This window comes from Mobula birostris, chromosome 7, assembly GCF_030028105.1.
Source record: "Mobula birostris isolate sMobBir1 chromosome 7, sMobBir1.hap1, whole genome shotgun sequence".
NCBI lineage: Eukaryota > Metazoa > Chordata > Chondrichthyes > Myliobatiformes > Myliobatidae > Mobula > Mobula birostris.
Window position 1 is genome coordinate 57,893,269 of NC_092376.1, and position 24,370 is coordinate 57,917,638.

General features: G+C 41.2%; 1 protein-coding gene across 3 annotated transcripts in view; it reads right to left on the bottom strand.

The window, feature by feature from the left end:
- Nucleotides 1–24,370, bottom strand: part of LOC140200230 (transmembrane protein 182-like) — a 124,428-nt gene that overhangs the window by 50,947 nt on the left and 49,111 nt on the right. For all 3 annotated transcript variants that reach the window (XM_072263241.1, XM_072263239.1, XM_072263240.1), the window contains exons 3-5: nucleotides 22,276–22,369; nucleotides 12,970–13,065; nucleotides 10,264–10,401 (exon numbers count right to left, since the gene is read on the bottom strand). In XM_072263241.1, coding sequence (XP_072119342.1) covers nucleotides 10,264–10,401; nucleotides 12,970–13,065; nucleotides 22,276–22,369 — 328 coding nt within the window. The remainder of the gene's footprint in view (nucleotides 1–10,263; nucleotides 10,402–12,969; nucleotides 13,066–22,275; nucleotides 22,370–24,370) is intronic.

Sequence of the window (24,370 nt, forward strand, 5' to 3'; positions counted from 1 at the left end):
AAGATTTAAATTTCATAAATGGAGTCAAAGCAAAAATGAAAGCATTTCTGAATATTATGCTGAATTGCATAAATTATCAAAACATTGTCAATTTGGAGCTGGTCTATCAGACGCATTGAGGGACAGGTTAGTGTATGGCATGCACTGTGAAACCACAAAGAAGAAGCTCCTGTGTGAAAAAGACCTTACATTCGAGAAAACGCTAAACATCGCAATATCAATGGAAACAGCGGCATGAGGTGTTTCCAAAATACAGCAAAAATCTCTGGAATATGCCACAAATAAAATGTCACTGAACAGAAATGAAGGAAAGAAATGTTACCGTTGTGGGAACAGGTCACATGACCTGGATGACTGCTGGTTTAAAGACAAAGAATACAGAAACTGTGGCAAACAGGGCCACATTGGCAGAGTATGCAAAGCTAGTAAACAGCAGAAAAAGGGCAAAATACGGAGAAACAAGAAACCCCATAAAGGAAAATACAACAATGTGCACAAAATGAAAGAAAGCAATTCTGATGAAAATGACTCAGACAAAAGTGAATTATCTTGTCTGCAACTTCACAGCGTGGAAGAGACAGATAATCGAAGAGTAATATGGATCACTCCACCAGTGGCAGGCGTGAGACTGGAAGTGGAGTTGGACACAGGCTCAGCTTTAACAGTGATCTCTGCACATGACTACAAATGACTGTTTTCTCACATACCTCTGAAACGAACCAAACTACTGCTAAAGACTTACACAGGACAGAAAGTGCATCCCAAAGGTAAAATTAAAGTGACAGTGACCTATGGAGGCAAAACACAGCAGCTGAACCCCTATGTACTGAAAAATGGAGGACCACCATTGCTGGGATGTGAATGGCTCAGGAAAATCCAGTTGGATTGGCATACCATCAAGGCACTAGATGTGTCAACAAAGGAGGGAAGCAAGGCTACATCTGAGAGACTGTCACAAATACTTGCTGACTCTGAGGAAGTGTTCATGAAAGAAATAGGAACACCTCAAGGCATGAAGGCAAAGATTGATATTGAGGAAAATGCATGTCCAAAATTTCACAAAGCCAGACCAGAGCCATTTGCAATCCATCCTACAGCAGAGGCAGAGCTGAAAAATCTGGAGCAGACTGGGGTCCTGTCAAAGGTGGATTGGAGTGAATGGGCCACTCCCATTGTTCCAGTGATGAAGGAAACCTCCAGCACAAAACCAGGAAAACCAAGCAAGGTGCGCATATGTGGTGACTTTAAAGTGACTGTCAACCCAATTCTCTGCACAGTACAGTATCCCCTACCCCGTATTGAGGACATTTTTGCTTCCCTGTCAGGAGGGAAACATGTCACAAAAATCAATTTGATCCAGGCTTACCTCCAAATGGAAATCGAGGAAGCATCCAAGAAATATCTGCCAATAAATATACACAAAGGACTTTACCAGTACAACAGGTTGGTGTTTGGGATTGCATCAGTGCCTGCAATCTGGCAAAGGTCAATGGACCAGGTCCTACAGGGGATTCCAGGGACTCAGTGTTACCTGGATGACATCATTGTCACCGGCAAAGATGATGACGAACATCTTTCTGACCTAAAATAAGTGCTCACCAGGTTACGTGAATATGGGCTCAGAGCTAATCGACAGAAATGTGAGTTTTTCAGAAAGGAAATCTCATACTGTGGGCATGTGATCAACAAGGATGGCTTACACATGTCTCAAGACATGATAGAAGCGGTGCTGAGAGCATATCTTGGTCTAGTGAACTACTACTACAGTTCTTGCCTAACCTATCCACAGTCCTACACCCACTAAGTGCACTATTACAGATAGGGACACAATGGAAGTGGACTGAGAGCTGTGAGAAAGCGTTTCAAGAAACTAAAAGACTCATAACTTCAGAAGGGGTGTTTGTGCACTTTGACCCCTCCTTACCTATCCAACTAGCTTGTGATGCCTCGCCCCATGGGATAGGAGCCATGTTATTGCACAAGTTTCCAGATGTCTCCGAAAGACCAATAGCCTTTGCCTCAAGAACGCTACGTTCAGCTGAACACAACTATGCACAGATTGACAGAGGGGCCCTAAGCCTCGTGTGGGGAGTCAAGAAATTCAGTCACTATCTGTATGGCCAAAAGCTTACTCTGTTGACTGACCATCAGCCTCTCGTGTCAATCTTCAACCCAAGAAAAGGCGCTCCAGTGATGACAGCGCAAAGGCTGCAGCGATAGTTCCTTTTCTTAGGAGGTCACAGGTGTGACATTGAGTACAAGGGGACCAAGCAACACGGCAACACAGATGGTTTGTCACGTTTACCGCTGCCCACTTCCGAGATAACTACGCAATTGGATTCAGCAGAGGTTTTTCACACAACAATAGTCGAACAATTACCAGTAACAAACAGCCTCATTGAAAGGGAAACACGCAATGACCCTATGTTGTCAAAAGTGTATGACATCACGGTAAAGGGATGGCCAGCGTGGGGTAACACACTGTTTCCAGCCTTCTCAGCCAGGAAGGAGCAGTTGTCAGTGTGTCATTGAACACTAATGTGTGGTTCACGAGTTGTGATTCCTCCCAAGCTACGCACCAGAGTGCTGGAGGAACTGCACAAGGGGCACCTGGGTACCGTGAAGATGAAAGGTCTTGCCCGTGCCTATGTGTGGTGGCCAGGAATCAATAAACAGATTGAGGACTTGACCAAGAACTACTCTGGATGTCATAAGATCCAGAACACACAGCACAAGCCCATCTCCATCCATGAGAGTGGCCCTCATTACCATGGCAAAGAGCGCACATTGACTTTGCTGGACCATTCATGGACTCTTTTTTTAATCGCCGTTGATGCACATTGCAAATGGCCAGAGGTCACCAAAATGAAGACAACCACATCGGAAAAGACCATTACAGTGTTGAGGACCATGTTTGCCAGGAATAGCATACCTGAACAAATCTGCACAGACAATGGATGACAATTTGTCTCTGAGGAATTCCAAAGTTTTGTGAAGAACAATGGAATCAAGCACTTTACATCTGCCCCTTACCATCCATCCACAAGTGACTTGGCAGAAAGATTTGTGCAGACATTCAAGAAAGCCATTAAGGCAATGGACACCGAAAATCGACCACTGCAACACAAAATAGACAACTTCCTCCTTGCCTATCATAATGCAGTACATGCAACCACGAATCAGACCCCAGAAATGATGTTTCTGAACAGGAACCTGTGGTCCCGCATGGATCTCCTCAAACCAGATGTACGGCGTGAGGTGGAAAACAGACAGTTGAAACACTTGAATGCTAAGCCAACATGGAGCTTCAGTGTGGGACAGTCAGTTCTTGCATGGGATTACCGGACTGAAAAGTGGCAGCCGGGTATAATTTCTGCCATAGATTGGCCACAGATGTATAGAGTACAGGTGGGAGAGAATACGTGGAGACGTCAAGTGGATCACCTGGATGCTCAGGTGAAAAACTCAGCAACACCTTGCCTGCACTCCCATGACATAGAAGCACGTCATATGGATCAAATCCTGAATGCTTAGGTGAAAAACACAACAGCACCTTGCCCTGACTCCCCAGACACAGAAACAAACACTCCTGATGTGACCACATCGGCCTCATCCACAGATAAGCCTGTCATCAGCGCTTAGGACCCACCTGATGTACAAAGTACCTGTGGAGACTAATTCCCCAAAGCAAACGTTTCAGGACTGACGTTACCCAGAGAGACAGAGAAGACCCCCACAGAGACTTGAGTTATAATTACCATAATTATCATTATTACGTTACTTTGTTATAATTTGATATTATTAAGTTACGAAGTAAATAATTAGTAGGCGTTTGTATGTTAAGGGTACACATTTTTGTTTTGCGTAGTGCCCCAGTAAAATAAAGTTGATACACTATTAAAATAAAAGGGGAGGAGTGTACCATATAGCCTACTGTATATTATGGCACTACTTTATGTTGTAGTAACACATCGTTAAGCATGCGCTATTAGGCGTGTATTGATCTGTACGTGTGTGTTCAGTTCAGTTCCAGTCAGTAAGGAACCTGTTAACTTAGCTCCCGTCTCCAGCGTTTTTATTTATAGCTTTGTAGTGTAACCCAGCCACATGCACAACAATTATATATACTAAAGGAAGATAAAAATAAGTAAAGCCTGCTCTTCCAAGAAGTTAAGAACAGATAGGTCAAGAAGTCTTATCTAAAAGTTGCAGCTTTGATGCAAGCACTTGCTATTAGATTATAACCAAACTCATTTTGTAAAGATAATTTTTCTGTTGTGTACAGTATGTTATGCAGCTGTTTATTAAACAGGCAAAATGCATGGCATAAGGAGTATGTTTTATAATGGCTCTTCAGAAGACTTATTAAAGCTGCTTTGTGTGGGGAATCCATAGTGCTTGTCAGAGATCCTACAGAAGGGAGCATCTACTATTCAAGAGCATCAAGGCATCAAGTGCATGAGATTAGATCTTGCGCTCTGGGTTTTCCTTCTTTACCTGTGCCAGAGCAATAGTTGTGAGAGCTTCTGCGTGGATTGTATGGGTGGACTGGAAAAGAGGTGGAGGGTAAGAGATCGCTGAAGTATGCAGGAATCGGGGTGGGGGGCGCGTGGCTGTGGAGAAACATCAGTGGTCAGAAAGGGGACAGAGGTAGCAGTCACAGAGAGTGAGGGTGGATGAATTTCTGAGTCATGAAAGGTAAAGATGAGGCACAGGAGCAAAAGCTCAAACAACATCGGCAGTGAAGGTGTGGACATCAAGGAACATACGTAAATAAGTGACTACCCCTTTGGACACAACAGCTGTGGAACAAGTCATTATCATCAAAGGGAGGTCAGACTTCCCTGTAGCCTGTTCTGGTGAGCTGAGCTTTGAATGTACAGGTAAATTCTGTATCATTATAATAAGATATGTATCCTATGCTCTTTTCCATAGCTGCATATTCCAGGAAATCTAAATGCACATGGAGAACCTGGATCAAGTTTACAGAAGTGTGTTAAACTGCAAAATGTGTGCAATCAACCATATCTTATTCAGTGAACAGGGGTTGGATAAAACTTCAATCACAGAGCACACAAAATGCAATGAAAATGTATTTCCCACGCAAAATCTGAAAAGCTATTTTCTTTGAGTACTACTAAACCAGTAATTGTGCTGTTTGCCAATAAAGTTATTTCTGTACACTCCATCATCACATGGTTCTCTAGCAGACAAGGTGAGGTAGAATCCCAAGGACTTCTACATGTATATTAAGAGCAAAAGGAAAGCAAGGGACAAAATTGGTTGTTGGGTTGATCAGAGTGGACATCAATGCATGGAGCTGAAAGAAATGGAGATTTTAAATGAAGCTTTTGCATCTCTATTTGCTCTGAAAGTTTTCACAGATTCTATAGAAGTGAGGCAAATCAGCAGCAGACCATATACAGATTACAGAGGAAGAGATGTCTGTTGTCTTAAGGAATATTAGGGTGGATAAATCCCCAGGGCCTGGCAAAATGTTCCCTCGGATCCCATGGAAGGCAAGTGCAGAAATCCCATGGGCCCCAGCAGAGATATTTAAAACATCGTCAGCAATGGGTGAAGTGCCAGAGGATTGGAAGATAGCTAATGTTGTTTCGTTGTTTAAGAAAGACTCTCAGAATAAGCCAGCAAACTATGGATCAGTGAGCCTGACCTCAGTGGAAGGTATTCGGAGGTACTGGATATAAAAGTATTTGGACAGATGAGACTGATTCGGGTAGTCAAATCGCAAACAAGCAACACACCCAAAATGCTGGAGGAACTCAGCAGGCCAGGCAGCATCTGTGGAAAAGAATACAGTCAACGTTTCAGGCCAAGACCCTTCGGCAGGACTGGAGAAAAAAAGCTGAGGAGGAGATTTAAAAAGTGTTTGGAGGGGAGAGAGAAACACCAGGTGAGGCACACTGTGGTGATAGAGGACTCATTAGAGAATGGACAGGAGATCCTGTGGGTGAGAACAAGATTCCCGGATGGCATGATGAACAGCCAGTTGTCCATGTAGGTACCAATGACATAGGTAGGACGTGACGAGGTTTTGCATAGGGAGTTCAGAGAGTTAGGTGCTAAGGTAAGGGGCAGGATCTCCAGAGTTGTGTTCTCAGGACTGTTATCCATGCCACGTGCTAGTGAGGCCAGAAATAAGAAGATTATACAGTTTAGTAGGTGGCTAAGGAGCTGGTGTAGGAGGGAGGGCATAAGATCTTTGGATCATTGTGCTCTCTTCCAGGGATGGAGGGACCTGTACAGAAGAGACTGTTTGCAACTGAACTGAAGAGGGACTAATATCCTCGTGATAAGGTTTGTTAATGCTATACAGAGGGATTTAAACTAGAGTTGCAGGGGTTGGGAACCAGAGTGCCAGAAGAGTTAGTAGAGAGGTTGTGGAGACATATGTTGGTAAGACCTGAGACAAAGTCAGGAAACAAAAGGTTTAGCCTGGTACGACTAATGTCCTGAGCTGTGTATGTTTCAATGAAAGAAGTATCGTATGAAAAGCGGATGAGCTCAGGTCATGGATCAACGTCTTAAATTATGATGTTGTAGCCATTAGCGAGACTTGGTTGCAGGAGGGTCAGGACCAACAGATCAATATTCCAGGGTTCCGCTATTTTAGAGGTAACAGAGAGGGAGGGATAAGGGAAGAACTGGGTGGTGTTACTAGTCAGGAAAAATGTCACAGCAGTGCTCTGTGAGGACAGACTGGAAAATTCGACGACTGAGGCATTATGGGTGGAACTGAGAAATAAGAAAAGTATGACTAGATTAATGTGGCTATATAACAGACCATCAAACAGTCCTAGGGATTTAAGGGAACAAATTTGTAGAGGGATTGCAAACTGTTGCAAGAAACATAAGGTTGTTATAGTAGGTGATTTTAACTTTCCGCATATTGTTCAATTTTGATGGCATCAGAAATGATCTGGCAAGTGTGGATTGGGACAGGCTGTTTTCCGGCTAAGGTGTACCTGGAAACTGGGAGGACTTCTAAGGCAAATCAGGGTGGATAATTCCCTAGGGCCTGACAAAGTGTTCCTTCAAACCCTACAAGCAGCAAGTGCAGCAATTGCCTAATTTGGAGATTTTGCATGCAGTTTTGGTCACCTACTTAAGGGAAAGATGTAAAAAAGATTGAAAAAGTGTTGGGAACATTTAGTGCCTATAAAAAGCATTGACCCTCCTTGGAAGTTTTACAACATTGAATCACAGTGGATTTAATTTGGCTTTTTTGACACTGATTACCAGAAGAGACTCTTTCATGTCAAAGCAAAAAATAATTTCTACAAATTCGTCTAACTTTATTACTATTATTAAACACAAAATAATTGACTGCATAATTACACACCCCCTTCAAGTCAGTATTTAGTAGATACACCTTTGGCAGCAGTTACAGCCTTGAGTGTCTATGGATAGGTCTCTGGACACTGCAATTTTTTCCCATTCTTCTTTACAAAATTGCTCAAACTCTGTTAGATTGCATGGGGATTGTGAGTGAACAGCCATTTTCAATTCCAACCACAAAATCTCAATTGGATTGAAGCCTGGACTCAGACTTGGCCACTCCCAGATATTAACTTTGTGTAGCTTTGGCTTTATGTTTGGGGTCTTTGTCTTACTGCAAAACAAATCTCCCAAGTCGCAGTTCTCTTGCAGACTGCAACAAGTTTTCCTCGCAAATTTCCCTGTATCTTGCTGCATTCATTTACCCTCTACCTTCACAAGCCTTCCAGGGTCTGCTGCAGTGAAGCATACCACAGCTTGATGCAGCCACCATGACGCTTCATGGCAGGGATGTTGTGTTTCTGATGACGTGCAGTGTTTAGATTATGCCAAACATGTTTAGGCTGATGGCCAAAAAGCTCAATTCTGGTTTCATCAGAACATAGAAACTTCTTCCAACTGATTTCAGGGTCTACAAATACATTCTGGCAAACTGCAGCCGAGATTTCATGTGAGATTCTTTCAACAGTGGCTTTCTCTTTGCCACTCTCCCATAAAGCTGCAACTGGTTAACCCCTGGGAAAACAGTTGTTCTATGCGCAATCTCTCCCATCTCAGCCTCTGAAGCTTGTAACTCCTCTGGAGTTGTCATAGGTGTCTTGGTGGTCTCCCTCACGAGTCCCTGTTTTGCGTGGTAACTCAGTTTTTAGCAGATTTTGGCAGGTTTACAGTTGGTCCATATTTTTTTCCATTTCTTGATGATTGACTTAACTGTACTCCAAGGGATATTCAGTGACTTGGAAATTTTCTTGTATCCATCTCCGGACTTGTGCTTTTCAGTAACTTTTTTGTGGAGTTGCTTGGAATGTTCTTTTGTCTATATGACGTTGTTATCGCCAGGATACTGACTCACTAGCAGTTGGACCTTCCAGATACAGGTGTATGTTTACTGCAATCATTGAAACACCTTGACGGCACACAGGTCTCCAAAACAGATCTCTATTTAACTAACTATATGACTTCTAAAACCAATTGGCTGCACCAGTGATGCATTGGTTTGCCATACTAAAAGGGGTGAATACTTATACAATCAATTATTTTGTGTTTTATATTTGTTATTCATTTAGATCACTCTGTAGTGATCTGTTTGCACTTTGACGCGAGAGTCTTTTTCTGTTGATTAGTGTAAAAAAAAGCCAAATTTGATCTACTGTGATACAATATTGTAAAACAATAAAACATGAAAACTTTCAAAGGGAGTAAATACTTCTTATAGGCACTGTATAAGAATGCAGCCATGTCTCAAGGACCTGAGGGAAAAGGAAAAATTGAATAGCTCAGGACCGTATTCTTTAGGATGTAGAAGATTGAGAGGAGATTTGACAGATGCAGACAGAATTATGAGCAGTATAGATAGAGTAAATGCAAGCTTGCTTTTTCCACTGAGGATGTGTGGGACTACAACCGGGGGTCATGGCTTAAGAGAAAATGCTGAGAAGTTTAAGGGGAGCCCCAGAGGGTCATGGGAGAGTGGAATGAGCTGCTAGCACCACTGGTGCATGCAAGCTCAATTCCAACAGTTAGGAGATGTTAAATGGATAGTAAGGATTTAGATGGCTATGGTCCCTGTTCAGCTTGTTGGGAGCAGGCAGTTTAAATGGTTTCAGCATGAACTAGATGGGCCAAAGGGCCTGTTTCTGTGCTGTACTTTTCTATGACTCTAGATTATGTCTTTCCAGTTACCAAATAACACTTAATAATACTGAGCTAATAGAAGACTAAGTGCTAACAACAGGAATTCTGCAGATGCTGGAAATTCAAGCAACACACATCAAAGTTGCTGGTGAACGCAGCAGGCCAGGCAGCATCTCTAGGATGAGGTACAGTCGACGATTCAGGCTGAGACCCTACTTCTGTTTCCCAACCACCTTCCTATTTTAACCAATAGGCAGTACTGTCCAAAGGTCTTGGGAATCCCAGCTACTTATATGTGCCTAAGACTTCTGCACAGTACTGTTGATAGGATCCTAAAGAAAGCTTTGGCACATTGGCCTTAATAACTGAAAGTATCGAGTGTAGGAATTGATATGTTATGTTAACGCTGTATAAGATGTTGCTGAGGCCCAAATTGGAGTATTGCGTGTAGTTTTGCTCACCTACCTACAGGAAAGATGCCAGTAGATTGAAAGAGCGCAAAGGAAATTTACAAGGATTTGAGGACTTGAGTTAAAAGGAAAGATTGAATATATTGAGGCTTTATTTTCGACAGCATAGAAGAATGGGGAGAGATTTGATAAAAGTATACAAAATTAGAAGGGTTATAGATAAGGTAAATGCAAACAGGCTTTTTTCCACTGAGGTTGGGTGGACTAGAACTAGAGGTCATGGTTAAAGGTGAAATGTTTAAGGGGAACATGAAGGGAGCTTCTTCCCTTACAGGGTGTTTGGAGTGTGGAATTAGCTACCAGAGGAAGTGATGGATGTGGGTTTGATTCCAACTTTTAAGAGAAATATGAATACGAATAGGTTATGGGACCAAGCAGATTGATATTTCAGCATGGACTAGATGGGCCGAAGGGCCAGCTTCTGTGCTGTAGCGTTCTTTGACTCTTAATGCCCTCTGCTAAGACAAGCATGGTTGCTCACAGCCAGAGAAAGAAATCTTGAATAGTTTCACTAAAATGAAACAATATTGCCAAAACACATTTTGCTTCTTTCCAAAGCAAGGTAAAATTTTACACAACAAGGAATTTCATTTTTCTCCCCTTTTTCAGTATTCAATGCACAAAAATCTAAATTATTTACCAGCCAAAAGAAAAAATCCCCCTCCTAGTATGTACATAGAGTCGTGCCCTTGGAACCCTTCATAAACAATGAGCCCAAATCCGATTCCAATGGTTAGTACAGACAACACGATCAGCGCACTCCAGGAATGGCGGTAACCTACAAAAGACAATTAATAGCATTGGTTTCATGCAGAAGAGATCAGAAGTTGTAAATTTTCAGTTAAATAATATTGTAATTTATTTCTAGCATTCATTCAGCAAAGGACTAAAACCTTCATCAATCATGGGATTGGATTTAGGAGCCGAGAGGTAATGTTGCAGCTACATAGGACCCTGGTCAGACCTCACTTGGAATACTATGCTCAGTTCTGGTCACCTCACTATAGGAAGGTGTGGAAACCATAGAAAGGATGCAGAGGAGATTTACAAGGATATTGCCTGGATTGGGAGCGTGCCTTATGAGAATAGGTTGAGTGAATGGCTCAAAAAAAACGGCTTTTTTTCCTTGGAGCGATGGAGGATGAGAGGTGACCTGATAGAGGTGTATAAGATGATGAGAAGCATTGGTCGTATGGATAATCAGAGGCTTTTTCCCATGAAATGGCTAGCACGAGAGGGCACAGTTTTAATGTGCTTAGAAGTTGGTACAGAGGAGATGTCAGGGGTAAGTATTTTATGCAGAGAGCGGTGAGTGCATGCAATGGGCTGCCGGCGATGGCGGTGGAGGCGGATATGATAAGGTCTTTTAAGAGACTCCTGGACAGGTACATGGAGCTCAGAAGAATAGAGGGCTATGGGTAACCTTAGGTAATTTCTAAGGTAAGGACATGTTCAGCACAGTTTTGTGGGCCAAAGCGCCTGTATTGTGCTTTAGATTTTCTATGTTTCTATGTTTCTAAAACAAATCAAATCTTGTTGTGGAATCTATTGATAGGCCTGAATATTTTCTCAACACTCAAATTAACTCTCAAGTAATCAGGATAAAAAGATGAGGAGGAAATTGCCTGATTATTATTCTTTCTTAATAAAGGAAACACTATTTCTCCAGACTGAGAAGAACGGGCATGGTTGGAGGTACAGTGGAGTTGAGCTGCTCCTTGACAAGTTATTTCTCAAGGTACTGTACACGGCTATCAAATTAAGTCTGGTGCAAACGATTGAGATTCTATGAGCAAAAACTTGTTGGAAAAGCTGAACTAAGATTTGGCATTCAAGATGAGGAAGTAAATTGGATTAGACATTGGCTTAACGGGAGAAGCTAGAAGATGGCTGTCTCTCTACTGGATATCTATGACTAGTTATGTGTCGCAGGGATCAGAGTTGAACTAACAGCAGAATACCTTGGGGATTAACCTAAACATCAGACAAAACATAACCCACTGAAATTTAAAACTAGCTAACTGAAACAGGAGATCATATCAGAGAGCATAGATTAATTTCCCATCAAGTTGCACAAATACACTTTCAGATATTGGTGGCGATGGTGGGGTGAGTGTCGGGATTAACTTTCCTTTTTTATTCTTTCCCTAACTACCTCATTTTTGACTTTGCTGTGTGAGATTCATAACATACTAGAAAATAACATGCAGTAAGATATATTACTTAGGATATTCAGACATGGGACCTTGATATGAACAGGAAACCTCAATTCGGTGTTCAAAGGATCAATAAGGGCCACATAACTCAGTGGGGGAGGCAGACAAATAAATAACAACTGTGAGGGAGCTGACCAAAGGTCATTATGTGTATTTGTTTTTAATGTAGTCATTTGTCTTATCGAAAATAAGGATTAAGCCTTCAGATTGCAATCTAAAATATTTTTGTTTTATAAATTACAGGCACTTGCTACATTCACATATACTTACCCTGTACTTTATTTTAATCCAGTTAGGATAATAAATAATTATTCATAAAATTAATGAGATAGGCTATCAATACACTAAATTACTCACAGTATTTCTCTGTACTCCAGGAGCTCTGTTACAGGATTGCCTGGATGATGACATCACATGATTGACATATGCTATTGGCAATTAAAATATACAATCGACTGGAAGTATGCATATGTCAGGGCTGCATTGGACCATTATGTTATATAAAAGTTAAAGCATAACGCAATAAAAAACTGCTCCCTGTTCAAATCAAGGTCCCATGTCTAAATATCCCATTATTTTGTTCTTCTTCCAAGAACGAGCTAAGACTTCATTAAGGTATAAATTATTTACTCATTTTATTGTTCTGTTCATTTATCTTATAGTCGAATTGCTCAAAATTATATAAGCAAATCCTGATGCATCTGCCAATCAGCAATTATGTAAGTATCATAAACTTAGTTAAGTATTTAATTTTTTAAAAATCACGTGTTATAGAGAGTGGAGGTGGTGGGGTGGGGGAGGGAGAGAAAGGCAGGAGTTGGCAAGCAACCTAGCAAGATAAAAGACTGTTTATGTTAGACCACTCTCATTAGATATTACACAGGAACCCTAGACCTCAAGAAATAAACCAAATCATGTTTTTTGGGGGAACCGGTCTACTTATGTGATATCATACAACCATCACATTTCAGATACTGAGGTGGTGAGTTCACATTGCTCATATAGTGAATGCATGGTTAATTAAAATGGCGCATCATTTGTGTAATAATTATGCAGCAATTCCACATTCATTTGGGTCGCTTGAATAAAAAATTTGTTTTCATGTACAGTATGTCTATTGCTATACTTACCGATGGCAAAGTCATAAGCAGAGCTGTTTCGGTTCAGCCTTGTTGGGAAAGGGAGATGGTAAGCTCCTATACAACTTTTTGAAATTGCATGCTCAACTAAATGAGAGAAAAGTTGAAAAACATTCATTCAAATCAATCATAAAACAAGTTTTAAAGTAGCTATTAATAATCTCCAATATCAATTTCAAAATATTTTCACTTTACACTAACAACTTTCTATAAGAGTACCATCAAGGGTGTCCTGTTTGGCGACATCATTTTGTGGTATGGAAGCTGCAAGGCAAGGCCCTGCTGACACCAGTAAAAACCAAGAGAGGATCAGTGAGTTCTCCCACCCCCTACTTGTGGCATTTACCAGGAGTTTTTCAGACGAAGGGCCCAAAGCATAGTTAAGGATCCCTACCACCAATCCCACAATCTCCTTGACCCACTACCATCACAAAGGAGATACAGAAACATCAGGACTAGGATACCAGACTAGGTAACAGCTTCTTTCCTCAAACCGTGAGAGTAATGAATACCCTGCCATCACAGAGGTCTCGTCATTCGGACTCTGAGCTGCTCACTGCTCACTGAACTTCTTACCTGTGCTGCACACTGCATGCATTTTAAATTATATTTTATTAACTTACTTATGGCAATATCTTGGTTTATGCACTGTCTGTTATATATATTTTTGGGGGTGCACCATGGTCCAGAGGAATGTTGTTTCTTTTGGTTGTATGTGTGTACAGTTACATAACAATACACTTGAACTTGAACTTTATTAGCTTCTATCCAACTTGCATAGAACAGGATCAAGTGCCTCAGAGTTAGTCATTAGTTACTTGTCGTTATCATAATGCCACCATTCAATGCAGTAAAACATTGAGTTAAAACATCAAAATTTAGCAGTTAAAACATATGGATTTTATTTGCATCCATCAACTAAAGGCATTATTAAAAACATCATTACGACACTGGTTCCACACAGATTCAAATTTCTAAGCATATTACATCCCTTCCCCTTAGCATGGATGAAAACATGCATAAAATTTATTTAAACTGTCAACAGAACTGTAAATTTAATAGGTATAAATTTAATCCATTGGTGGATTTCTTGCAGGTTGCTAATGACATGGCTCAGTTTGCACTGGTATGTCACCAGAAGATGATAATATCGTATTTTGAGTTATATCCTTCATCATGACATCATTGTCAGAAGAATGTGAGGAAATTTCTGTTTTCAGCACATTCAGATCTGCTTTGAAGCAATAATCATAAACTCTTATTTCATGCTTTCCTTCTGATTTGTAAGGATGAAACATATAGTGGTGCTTAGCTCTGAGTTCTCCAAATCAAAATGTGTTCCAAGACACTTGTCCATCAATAACTCAGCAACTGTAACAGCTAAGTCCTCTTCCTCTAATTGTGAATAACATTGCTCTGCCCCCAATGAAATCATGATGCAAACCAATCGGTTATCTCCACTCTCCTTAGAAGGTGACAAAACGGCTCCATCGTTTTAAAGGGATGTATCACAGGATCATGACTTTTCTACGTCAAAATGAACAAAGTACTACAAATTTAGCACCAACTGCTTTCTTTTTCAGAAAGCTGCTTCCTGCTTATTTGTTCATTTCACTTTTGTCTTTTAACACAATGGTTCATGTAGAGGCAAAGCCACTCTGTTTAAATGAGACAGTAAGCATTCATAGAACATATAACAGATCTGCAGCACATTACAGGCCCATCGGCCCACAATGTTGCGCCGACCATGTAATCTACTTTGGAAACTGCCTAGAATTACCCTACTGAATAGCCCTCTATTTTTCTAGGCTCTATGTACCTATCTAAGAGTCTCTTAAAAGACCCCATTGTATCCGGCTCTACCAACATCACTGGCAGTATATTCCATGCACCCACAACTCTCTGTGTGAAAAACATACCCTTGATATCCCTTCTGTACCTGCTTCTAAATACCATAAAGCTATACCCTCTTGAGTTAGCTACTTCAGCCCTGGGGGAAAAAATCTCTGACTATTCACACGATCAATACCTGTCATCATAGTAGGAGTTCTAAGTAGGCCATATAACCTGTTAAACTAGTCAGACTGGTTTCATTCAACACTGTTTACACTAATGACTATCAAGTCAAGGATCCACTTAAGACTATAACTACTGCAGCAAAATCTTTTTTTCTCAAATATACTCATGCTTCTCAATGAAAGTGCATCTTCCAGTCTCTTTATGCTCTTGCCAAAGACCAAAGTGTCATGTCAGTGTCCTTCAACACCAGGAAGAACATCGATAAAACAAAATATCATCCTCTGGACAAAAACGTCTTCAGCTAATGGAAGTTGGATAGATTGAAATAGTTCAATCTGAGTGTTTCAAACCTTTGTTCATATCAAGGATCACATAGATATGTCCTCTTGCTGCACGAGCAATCAGATCATCAGTCAGGGGTAGAGGCTATCTGTCCACCTTTGCTTTTCAATCTACACAAATTTGTCTTTACTACAGGAACTAATGGAGCAGCAGAATCAGTTCAATAAATCTGCTTCCTTAGTCTCTGCAGCTTTTGCTGCACTCAATACTGTAAAATATACGTCTTGCTTTACAGAATCAATCAATTTTGGATTCCATACTTTGACTACTACCATATCTATCACAAAATTCCTAGGATACAGACAGCTTTGCAAAAGGCTGTTTGAGGATACAGCAAATATTCAGGAAAGTTAACAGAATCTTATAATTTATTGCCAGGAGAAATCAATGCAAAAATAGGGAGGTTCTGCTTCTGATAAATAGAGCACTCGTGTAAAAGTCTAAATATTACTTTAATGTGGCAGGAAGCATCCATAGTAGGAATCCTAGATAGACTGTAAAATCTATCAGACGGTCAGATGGGGTGCTTGTGAGACCACATCTGCAGAACCTTGCACAGTATGAGTCTCCTTATTTTAAGTAGGAAGGAGTTCAGAGAAGTATTACCAGATTAATACCTGAAGTAGTAGTTTGGCTTATGAGGAAAGATTGGACTGACATTTCTTATATTGCTGGAGTTTAAAAGACAGAGATGGAATTTGATTGAAACATATCAGATCCTGAGGGATGCATATGGAGAAGGAGATTCCTCCTGTGGAAGAATCCTAGGGGTCACTGTTTAAAAGTATAGGGTTAGAAGGTCATGAGTTTTTGCAACAACTCTCTTCCTCAAAAGACAATGGAAGCTGCATCTTCAAATATTCTCAAGGTAGAACCAAAATACTCTTGACAAGACATGCAAGGTTAGCACAAGGAGACAGGAATGCAGATTTAAGGTTAGTTATCATTGTATTGAAATCCTGAGGGGCCAGAGGCTTGCTCTGTTTCCAATTTTTTTCAGGCTCAAGCTCATGCATGCTCTCGGAGTACCTTCAATCTAGCTTTATCTTTAATAGCTGGTTCTTGGTTTGGAAGGGAAACTTCCTTCACTTTTTTTTTGCAGATTACTTTTCCGTGATTATGAAATATGAAAAAAAAACAAGTGACTCCTTGGCTTCAATGTATCATCTGGCTAATGCTGCATAGTTCTGGCTCACATGTATCACCCACCATCCTGCTGTAGGAGTGTTGCCACTGACACTCTCCTTCCTTCAATGAACGCAGTCAAACTCATGTAACCCAGCATCCAGAGAACACTGGTAGCTCAGAACTGGGGCATTTTTTGGACTATTGAAAATTACTCCTACTCAAATCACAATGCATATTTGATTCACCTTTTAAACAATGTATAATAGTTTTCCCAGTAAACTGGAATGGATCCATTAAGGTCTGGGACATTAAGAGAGCCTAGCCAACAAGACACTGACAAACTTCTTGGTCTCTTTAATGAAGACACAAAGGAGGCTGCAGATGCTGGAAATCTGGGGTAACACACACAAAATGCTGGAAGAACTGAGCAAGTCAGGCAGCATCAATGGAGGGAAATGGGTAGTCAATGCTTCAGGCCAATATCCTTCATCAGGGCTGGACAGGAAGAGGGCAGAATCCAGAATAAAATAGTATGAGGATCAGTTGGTGGGTGATGAGTGAATGCAGGTGCTAGGGGGAGGCAGGAGGGTTGGGGAGTGGGAATAAAGAGAGATGTGAGAAAAAGGCTTGAAGAACAATTACTCTGATAGGAAAGGTTAATGACCATAGAATAAAGAGAAGCAGATGAGGAACTAGAGGGAGGAAGGTCTGGGTGATGGGCAACTTGTGAAGGTGGGGTTGGGAAAAGAGGAAATATAGGTAACGGCTAGGATCTCCCAGTGGCCAGCCATTTTAATTCCACTTGTCATTCCCACACTGACATGTCTGCCCATGGCCTCCTCCAGGGCCACACTGAGGCCACATGCAGGTTAGGGCAGCAAAAACTCTTATTGGCAATCTCCTACCTGACAGCATCAATATCGATTTCTCTAACTTCCGGTAACCACTCAGCACTGTTTCCCGCACACCACCCCTCCCCCAAGCCCCCAACACACACCATTTTCCATTATCCCTGTAGCCTCTTTACCCTTTCTCTTTCTTCTCTCCAGCCCCCAAGACCTGCCCATCACCTTCACCTTCCTCCCTCTAGCTCTCCACAACCTTCCCTTTATTCCATGGTCTACTGTCTGCTCCTATCAGATTCAGCTCTTTGCCTCTTCCACCTATCTCCTCCTAGCTTCTCACATCATTCCCTTTTCCAACTCCACTCCCACCCTCTTGCCTATGCCCTCACCTAACAACCTGCCGCTCATATTCCTCCTTCTTTTCCTACCCTGTTTTTCTGGCTTCTGCCTTCTTCCCTTCCATAAGACCATAAGAGATAGGAGCAGAATTAAGCCATTCGGTCCATCAAGACTGCTCTACCATTCCACCATGGCTGATTTATTATCCCTCTCTACCCCATTCTCTTGCCTTCTTTCTGTAACCTTGATGCTCTTACTAATCAAGAACCTTTCAACTTCCGCTTTAAATTTACCCAATTACTTGTCCTCTACACCTAGCATTGGCAATGAATTCCACAAATTCACCATGCTCTGGTAAAAGACATGTCTCCTCATTTCTTTGTATACCAAGATTGTGCCCTCTGGTGATAGACTCTCCTACTGCAGGAAACATACAGTAGTCTCCACATCCACTCCATCTCGGCATTCTAGTATTCAATCGTTACCCCTTCGTTCTTGTAAACTACACCAAGTACAGGCGCAGAGCCATCAAGCACGCCTTATTCATTAACCCTTTCATTCCTGAGATTAATCTTGTGAAAATCTTCTTGACCCTCTCCAATGCCAGTACGTCCTTTCTTAGATAACCAGCCCAAAACCAGTCATAATTCTCCTTGTGCAGTCTGATGTGAAAAGAGATCTCAGAGCAGAGGATCATCTATCACTGTTTCCTGCTGTTACTTATCAAAGGCATTTCCTTCAAGGGTTTCATTTGAAATATGCAGAATATGAACATAAACAATGTGTTTATCTCATGTAGCAACTTTTAATGTCAGACCGATCAGCACACAGACTGGAGTGCGTTTGCTGCCCATGCCACCACGGACTCTCAGATTAACATTGATTTATATACCAACTCTCTCTGTCCTTGAGCACATCAACAAGTGTGTAGATAGAGTGACTTCACAAAAACAAATAAAAGTTTTCCCCAATCAGAAACCATGGATGAACAGAGAAGTTCGCCTCCTGCTCAAAGCCAGAGATTCAGCCTTCAGGTCTGGAGACCAGGAGGCTTACAGCTCAGCCAGGGCCAACCTGAGGAGGGGAATCTCTCAGGCTAAACACATATACAAACAGAGAATCGAGGAGCATTTCAACTCCTCGGACACCCGGCACATGTGGCATGGCATACAGATCATTACAGGCTTCAAACCACCAAATACTGTGCCCTCTTCCAGCTCTGCTTCCCTCCCTAATGAGCTCAATTACTTCTATGCTCACTTTGACTGAGAGAACAAGGAGGTCACCCTCAAAGCGGATCTCCCACCTGGTGAACTGCCTGTCTCAATTTCCACCTCCGATGTTTGTGCCACCCTGAGCAGGGTGAATGTACGGAAGGCAGCTGATCCGGATGGAATACCTGGCCGTATGCTCAGAGTCTGTGCAGGGCAGTTGGCCGGGGTCTTCACGGACATTTTAAATCTGTCCCTGGCCCAGGCAGTTGTCCCCACAAGCTTCAAGATCACCACCATCGTGCCAGTGCCAAAGCTTTCCACTGCCATGGGCCTGAATGACTTCCATCCAGTTGCACTCACCCCATCATTGCAAAGTGCTTTGAGAGACTGGTTCTATCACATTTGAAATCCTGTCTCCCACTACCCTGGACCCACATCAATTTGCAAATCGCACCAACAGGTCAACAGAGGACACTATCTACACGGCACTTCACTCTGCCCTGACCCACCTGGACAGCCCCAACTCTTACATCAGAATGCTTTTCATTGATTTTAGTTCAGCATTCAATACTGTGATCCTCTCCAAGCTGATCGCCAAACTTCGCCAGCTTGGAATCAGCTCATCCCTCTGCAATTGGACCTTGGACTTTCTGACTAACAGATCCCAATCAGTTAAGTTGGACAACCTCTCCTCCTCCACTCTCACCCTGAACACTGGTGTGCCTCAAAGCTGTGTGCTGAGCCCTCTTCTGTACTCCCTTTTCACCTATGACTGCGTTCCTGTACATGGTTCTAACTCCATAATCAAGTTCACAGACGATACCACGGTGGTTGACCTGATCAGAGGGGATGATGAGACAGCCTACAGGGACGAGGTCCAGCACCTGGCCACGTAGTGTGTCAACAACAATCTGGCCCTTAACACCTAGAAGACCAAGGAGATCATTGTGGACTTCAGGCATGCTAGAACCACACTCACATCCCCATCTACATCAACGGAGCTGTAGTAGAGCGTGTATCAAGTTTCAAATTCCTTGGTGTCCACATTTCCAAGGATCTCACCTGGTCCCTGAACTCCTCCATCCTGATCAAAAAGGCACAACAGCACCTTTATTTGCTGCGGAGCATCAAGGAAGCTCATCTCTGTCCCAGGATACTGACGGATTTTTACCGCTGTACCATTGAGAGCATACACACCAACTGCATCTCAGTGTGGTATGGAAATTGTCCCGTATTGGACCGCAAAGCACTCCAGCGTGTGGTGAAAAATGCCCAGCAGATTATCGGCACCTAATTGCCCACCATTGAGAACATCTACCATAAACGCTGTCGGGGCAGGGCGAAAAGCATTATCAAGGATGCATCTCACTCTAATCATGGACATTTTTCTCTCCTCCCATCCGGTAGGTGCTATAGGAGCCTCCGCTTCCGCACCAGCAGGCACAGGAAGAGCTTCTTCCCTGAGGCTGTGACCCTGCTGAACCTCACATCACAGCGCTAAGCAGTATTGCACCCATATTGTACTGCCTCAGTACTTTTAATTTGTGTGCTTACTTACTTTTTATTCACAGTTATTTTGTAAATAACACTATTCTTTGCATTTCTGGTCAGTTGCTAACTGCATTTCGTTGGCTTTGTATCTGAACTCGGCACAATGATAATAAAGTTGAATCTAATCTAATGTAATGTAATCTAAATTCATACTAAGTAAAAAGAGAAAAGATAACCAAAATTGTTTTAAAACTCTGTTAATTTTATGAATAAGGTCACTTAACAGCTGAGTTAAAAGCTAAATTGCATAAGATTAATCCGAAGAAAACTGGATTGCAACAGATACACAGAACAATTTTTTCACATGATTTTGCTGACTAGACGCATTCTGATCAAGTTCAGTGGAGCTCAATGGTCAATGCATCATGCAAAAATTAGCTGAGAATGTGTTACAGATAAACTACAAGGATTAACTATTTTGGAATCTCAAGAAATTAAGGGTCAAATTTCGTAAACCAAGCTTTAACAGTTAATTTCCAAAAACACTGGAGCCGTCGCCAAAGAACATTGAACCATAAATATATATCTATTAGTTAAAACAAGGTTAAATGTGATACCAAACAAGAGAAATTCTGCAGATGCTGGAAATCCAAGCAACATACACAAAATGCTGGAGGAACTGAGGAGATCGGGCAGCATCTGTAGAAAAAAATATAGTCGACGTTTTGGGCCGAAACCTTTCATCAGGACTGGGAAAAAAAGGATGAGGAGTCAGAGTAAGAAAGTGGGGGAAGAGGAGGAAGAACCAGAAGGTGATAGGGAAACCAGGCCAGGAGGGGTGGGAGGGTAAAGTAAAGAGCTGGGAAGTTGATTTGAGATATTGAAATGAAAGAGATACAGGTCTAGAGAGGCGGCACAGCCAAGAAGGGCCAAAAGGCCTGTTTCTGTGCTGTAGTTTTTCTATAGTTTTCTATGGGGAATCTGATAGGTGCTTCATAGAGCACCTATGCTCCATCCACCAGAAAAAGAAGGATCACCTAGTGTCCACCCATTTTAATTCCACTTCTCATTCCCATTCCAACATATCAGTCCACGGCCTCCTCCACAGACACAAACAACACCTCATATTCCATCGGGGTAGCCTCCAACCTGACGACGTGAACTTCGATTTCTTGAACTCCCAGTTATGCCCCCTCCACTCACCATTCCCCATTCCCATTTCCCTCTCTCACCTTATCTGCCTATCACCTCCCTCTCCCCTTTTTCTTTCCTCCATGGCCTTCTGTCCTCTCCTATCAGATTCCCCTTTCTTCAGCCCTGAATCTCTTTCACCAATCAACTTCCCAGCTCTTTACTTCACCTCCACCCTCTCCTCCTGGTTTCACCTATCACCTTGTGTTTCTTCCTCCCCTGCCCGACTTTCTTATTCTGACTCCTCGTCTTTTTTTCCAGTCCTGATGAAGGGTCTTGGCCTGAAATGTCAACTGCATTCTTTTAAAAAATGTGATACCATCAGGTCTGTTAACTTTGTATCCGGGGTAAAAAAATTATTAGGGTATTCCACAAGGTAAAGAAAGAGCAGTATTTCTATAGTGCTCTTTGTGGCTTCGGGTAATTGTGAACCAAATCTAAAGAATTAATTTTATGTACATTTGCCTGTTATGTAAGCAAATGCAAGAATCACTGCTATATATGAGCATTTAAAACATTCCAATGCGACAAATGTGGCCAGTACTACATATGGCATTATGCCAAACCTGGCAAAACTTTTATGTTAGATACTAGGCCCAAAGGGAAATAGCAATGAAGCTTGCTGCAAGTGTTAGTATCTATCAGATTTCAAATATTTTAAACTTTTTTTCTCCATATGGATGAGACTGTGTAAACCCAATGCAATGTAAAAGGTTCAGTTCACTCACAAAATACATATGTTGAAAAACTGTCGTCAATATGTCGTACACTCATTGCACAACTCCAGAAGAAACCCTCATAGTGAAAAGTCTTCGCAGATGCCTGAGGAGAAACAACTACAACTTCAAAAGGCAATAAAATTAAGCATCCTGCAATTGAAGTTAAAACTTCCTGCACTCCACCCTACATAATAGCATAAAGTATTACTTAATTGGCTTTTGCAATAAAATGAGAAGTTTGATAGGGTTAGATTTCACCAAAACAATCTTAAATAAAAAGTGAAATACAAAGAAAGTGCTTTCTTTTTTCTCTTGACCATTGCATTGCAATGGTGTAATTTGGAAAAGGCCAGGGAAAGAAAAAACAAAGTTCTTGCACCCAATAATATGCAATAAAAATCAATCATGGAAGAAAGTGAAAATATGCATTTGTTCTACAGCCTCAATAGGGAGATTTACTGTTGTTTATATGAGGACAAGGTCCACACCACTCAAACATATATCCTGTACCAGTCTTGTCATTAGTAAAAAGAAACGCTGAAATAATATCCACACTGAATTAAATAAAATGTATGAATAGTATTCTATTCATAAAGTAAAAGTAATTTAAATTTATTCAGAAGACATCCACTTTTTGGCAGTTATTGTCGCAGATTTTTAAATCACAGACTATCAATAGGTGTTAACATGCACAAGTTTTGCTTGAGTTTAGAATTGATCACTTTCTTTGTCCTCTGTTTTTTGTAGGCCTCCTGCCTTAAAATTAAATAAAATCAAATACACCTGAATGAAACCACAAAATTAAATCCAAACAATTTATAGACTGAATGTGCATATCTTGTGTTACTCCAGTTCAAAAGCTGCTCCTAAGTACAGCATTCAAATCTGAAATAACACTTGTATGAAAGGTAACAGTATTTTGGTGAAATTTACTTTTAAAAGTATCGGAAAGGTTTGAAATACTTCTTTCCGATATTTTCCAAGACTCAGACATGTCCAAAACATATGAATGAATGAATCTTCTCTATTATTATCTTTATCACAATACGGAGATATATCTAAATAAAAACGAGACAATTTATCCTTAGTCATATAGGCCCCATGGACCACTTTAAATTGAAGGAGAGAGTGACGGGCACATAACGATGAAGTGTTGACCAATTAAAAAATTTGATTCTAAGTTTCCTCACAAATTGAAATCTGTAAATCTTGTTCCTAAAGATTTCAAGCCTATTTCAAGTAAGTAAATTTCAAGCCTAATCCTTTGACTGCTTTATTTGGTATTGTTGGAGGAAAGGACATTATTTTGGAGCCATCTGATTTGCACATTTTGGCTTTTATGTCTCTTATGGCCAGAAGGATGCATTTGCTTAAATAGATAGATGTGGCCCCTCCTATTCATGCCCAATGGTTATATGATGTGATGTCATGTTTAAGTTTAGAGAAGACTCGATGTTCAATCTTTGAATCTAATCAAGACTTTCAAACAATGTGGGGACCTTTTCTGAATTATTTTCAAAACCTTTGCTTTGCTGTTAAAGCACAGATGATGACTAACAATCTTTTTTTTCTACTAATAAGCTTCCGTCTTGGTAGTGGGTTAGATTTTTTATATAATAATATAATTATTTTTCAATGTTACAAACTAATTGACTTGTACGAATATAGGGTAAAGAGTCTTTATGTGCGATTTAGTTTAATATATTGACATATATATTTTTTTCCTGTACTCTGTATTCATATATATATTCCTCCTTGTGTAATACAGTTTCGAGTTGCATTTCTGGATGCTGCAACGGACTGTGTTGAGGGACAATGGTTTTCCAAAGTACTCCCAAGCCCAGGTGGCTATAATTGTCACAGTAGCATGACGATTTCTTTGGCAGTGCCGCCTGAGGGCTCGAAGATTACGCACATTCAACAGTGGTTTCCGACCTTGCCCTTTATGCACTGAGACGTCTCTGCGTTCTCTGAATCTTTTCACAATATTATGTACTGTAGATGTTGAAAGACCTAAATTCTCTGCAATCTTGTGTTGAGAAATGTTCCTTTTGAACTGACTAACAATTCTCTCACAAATTTTGGCACAAAGGGGTGAGCCATG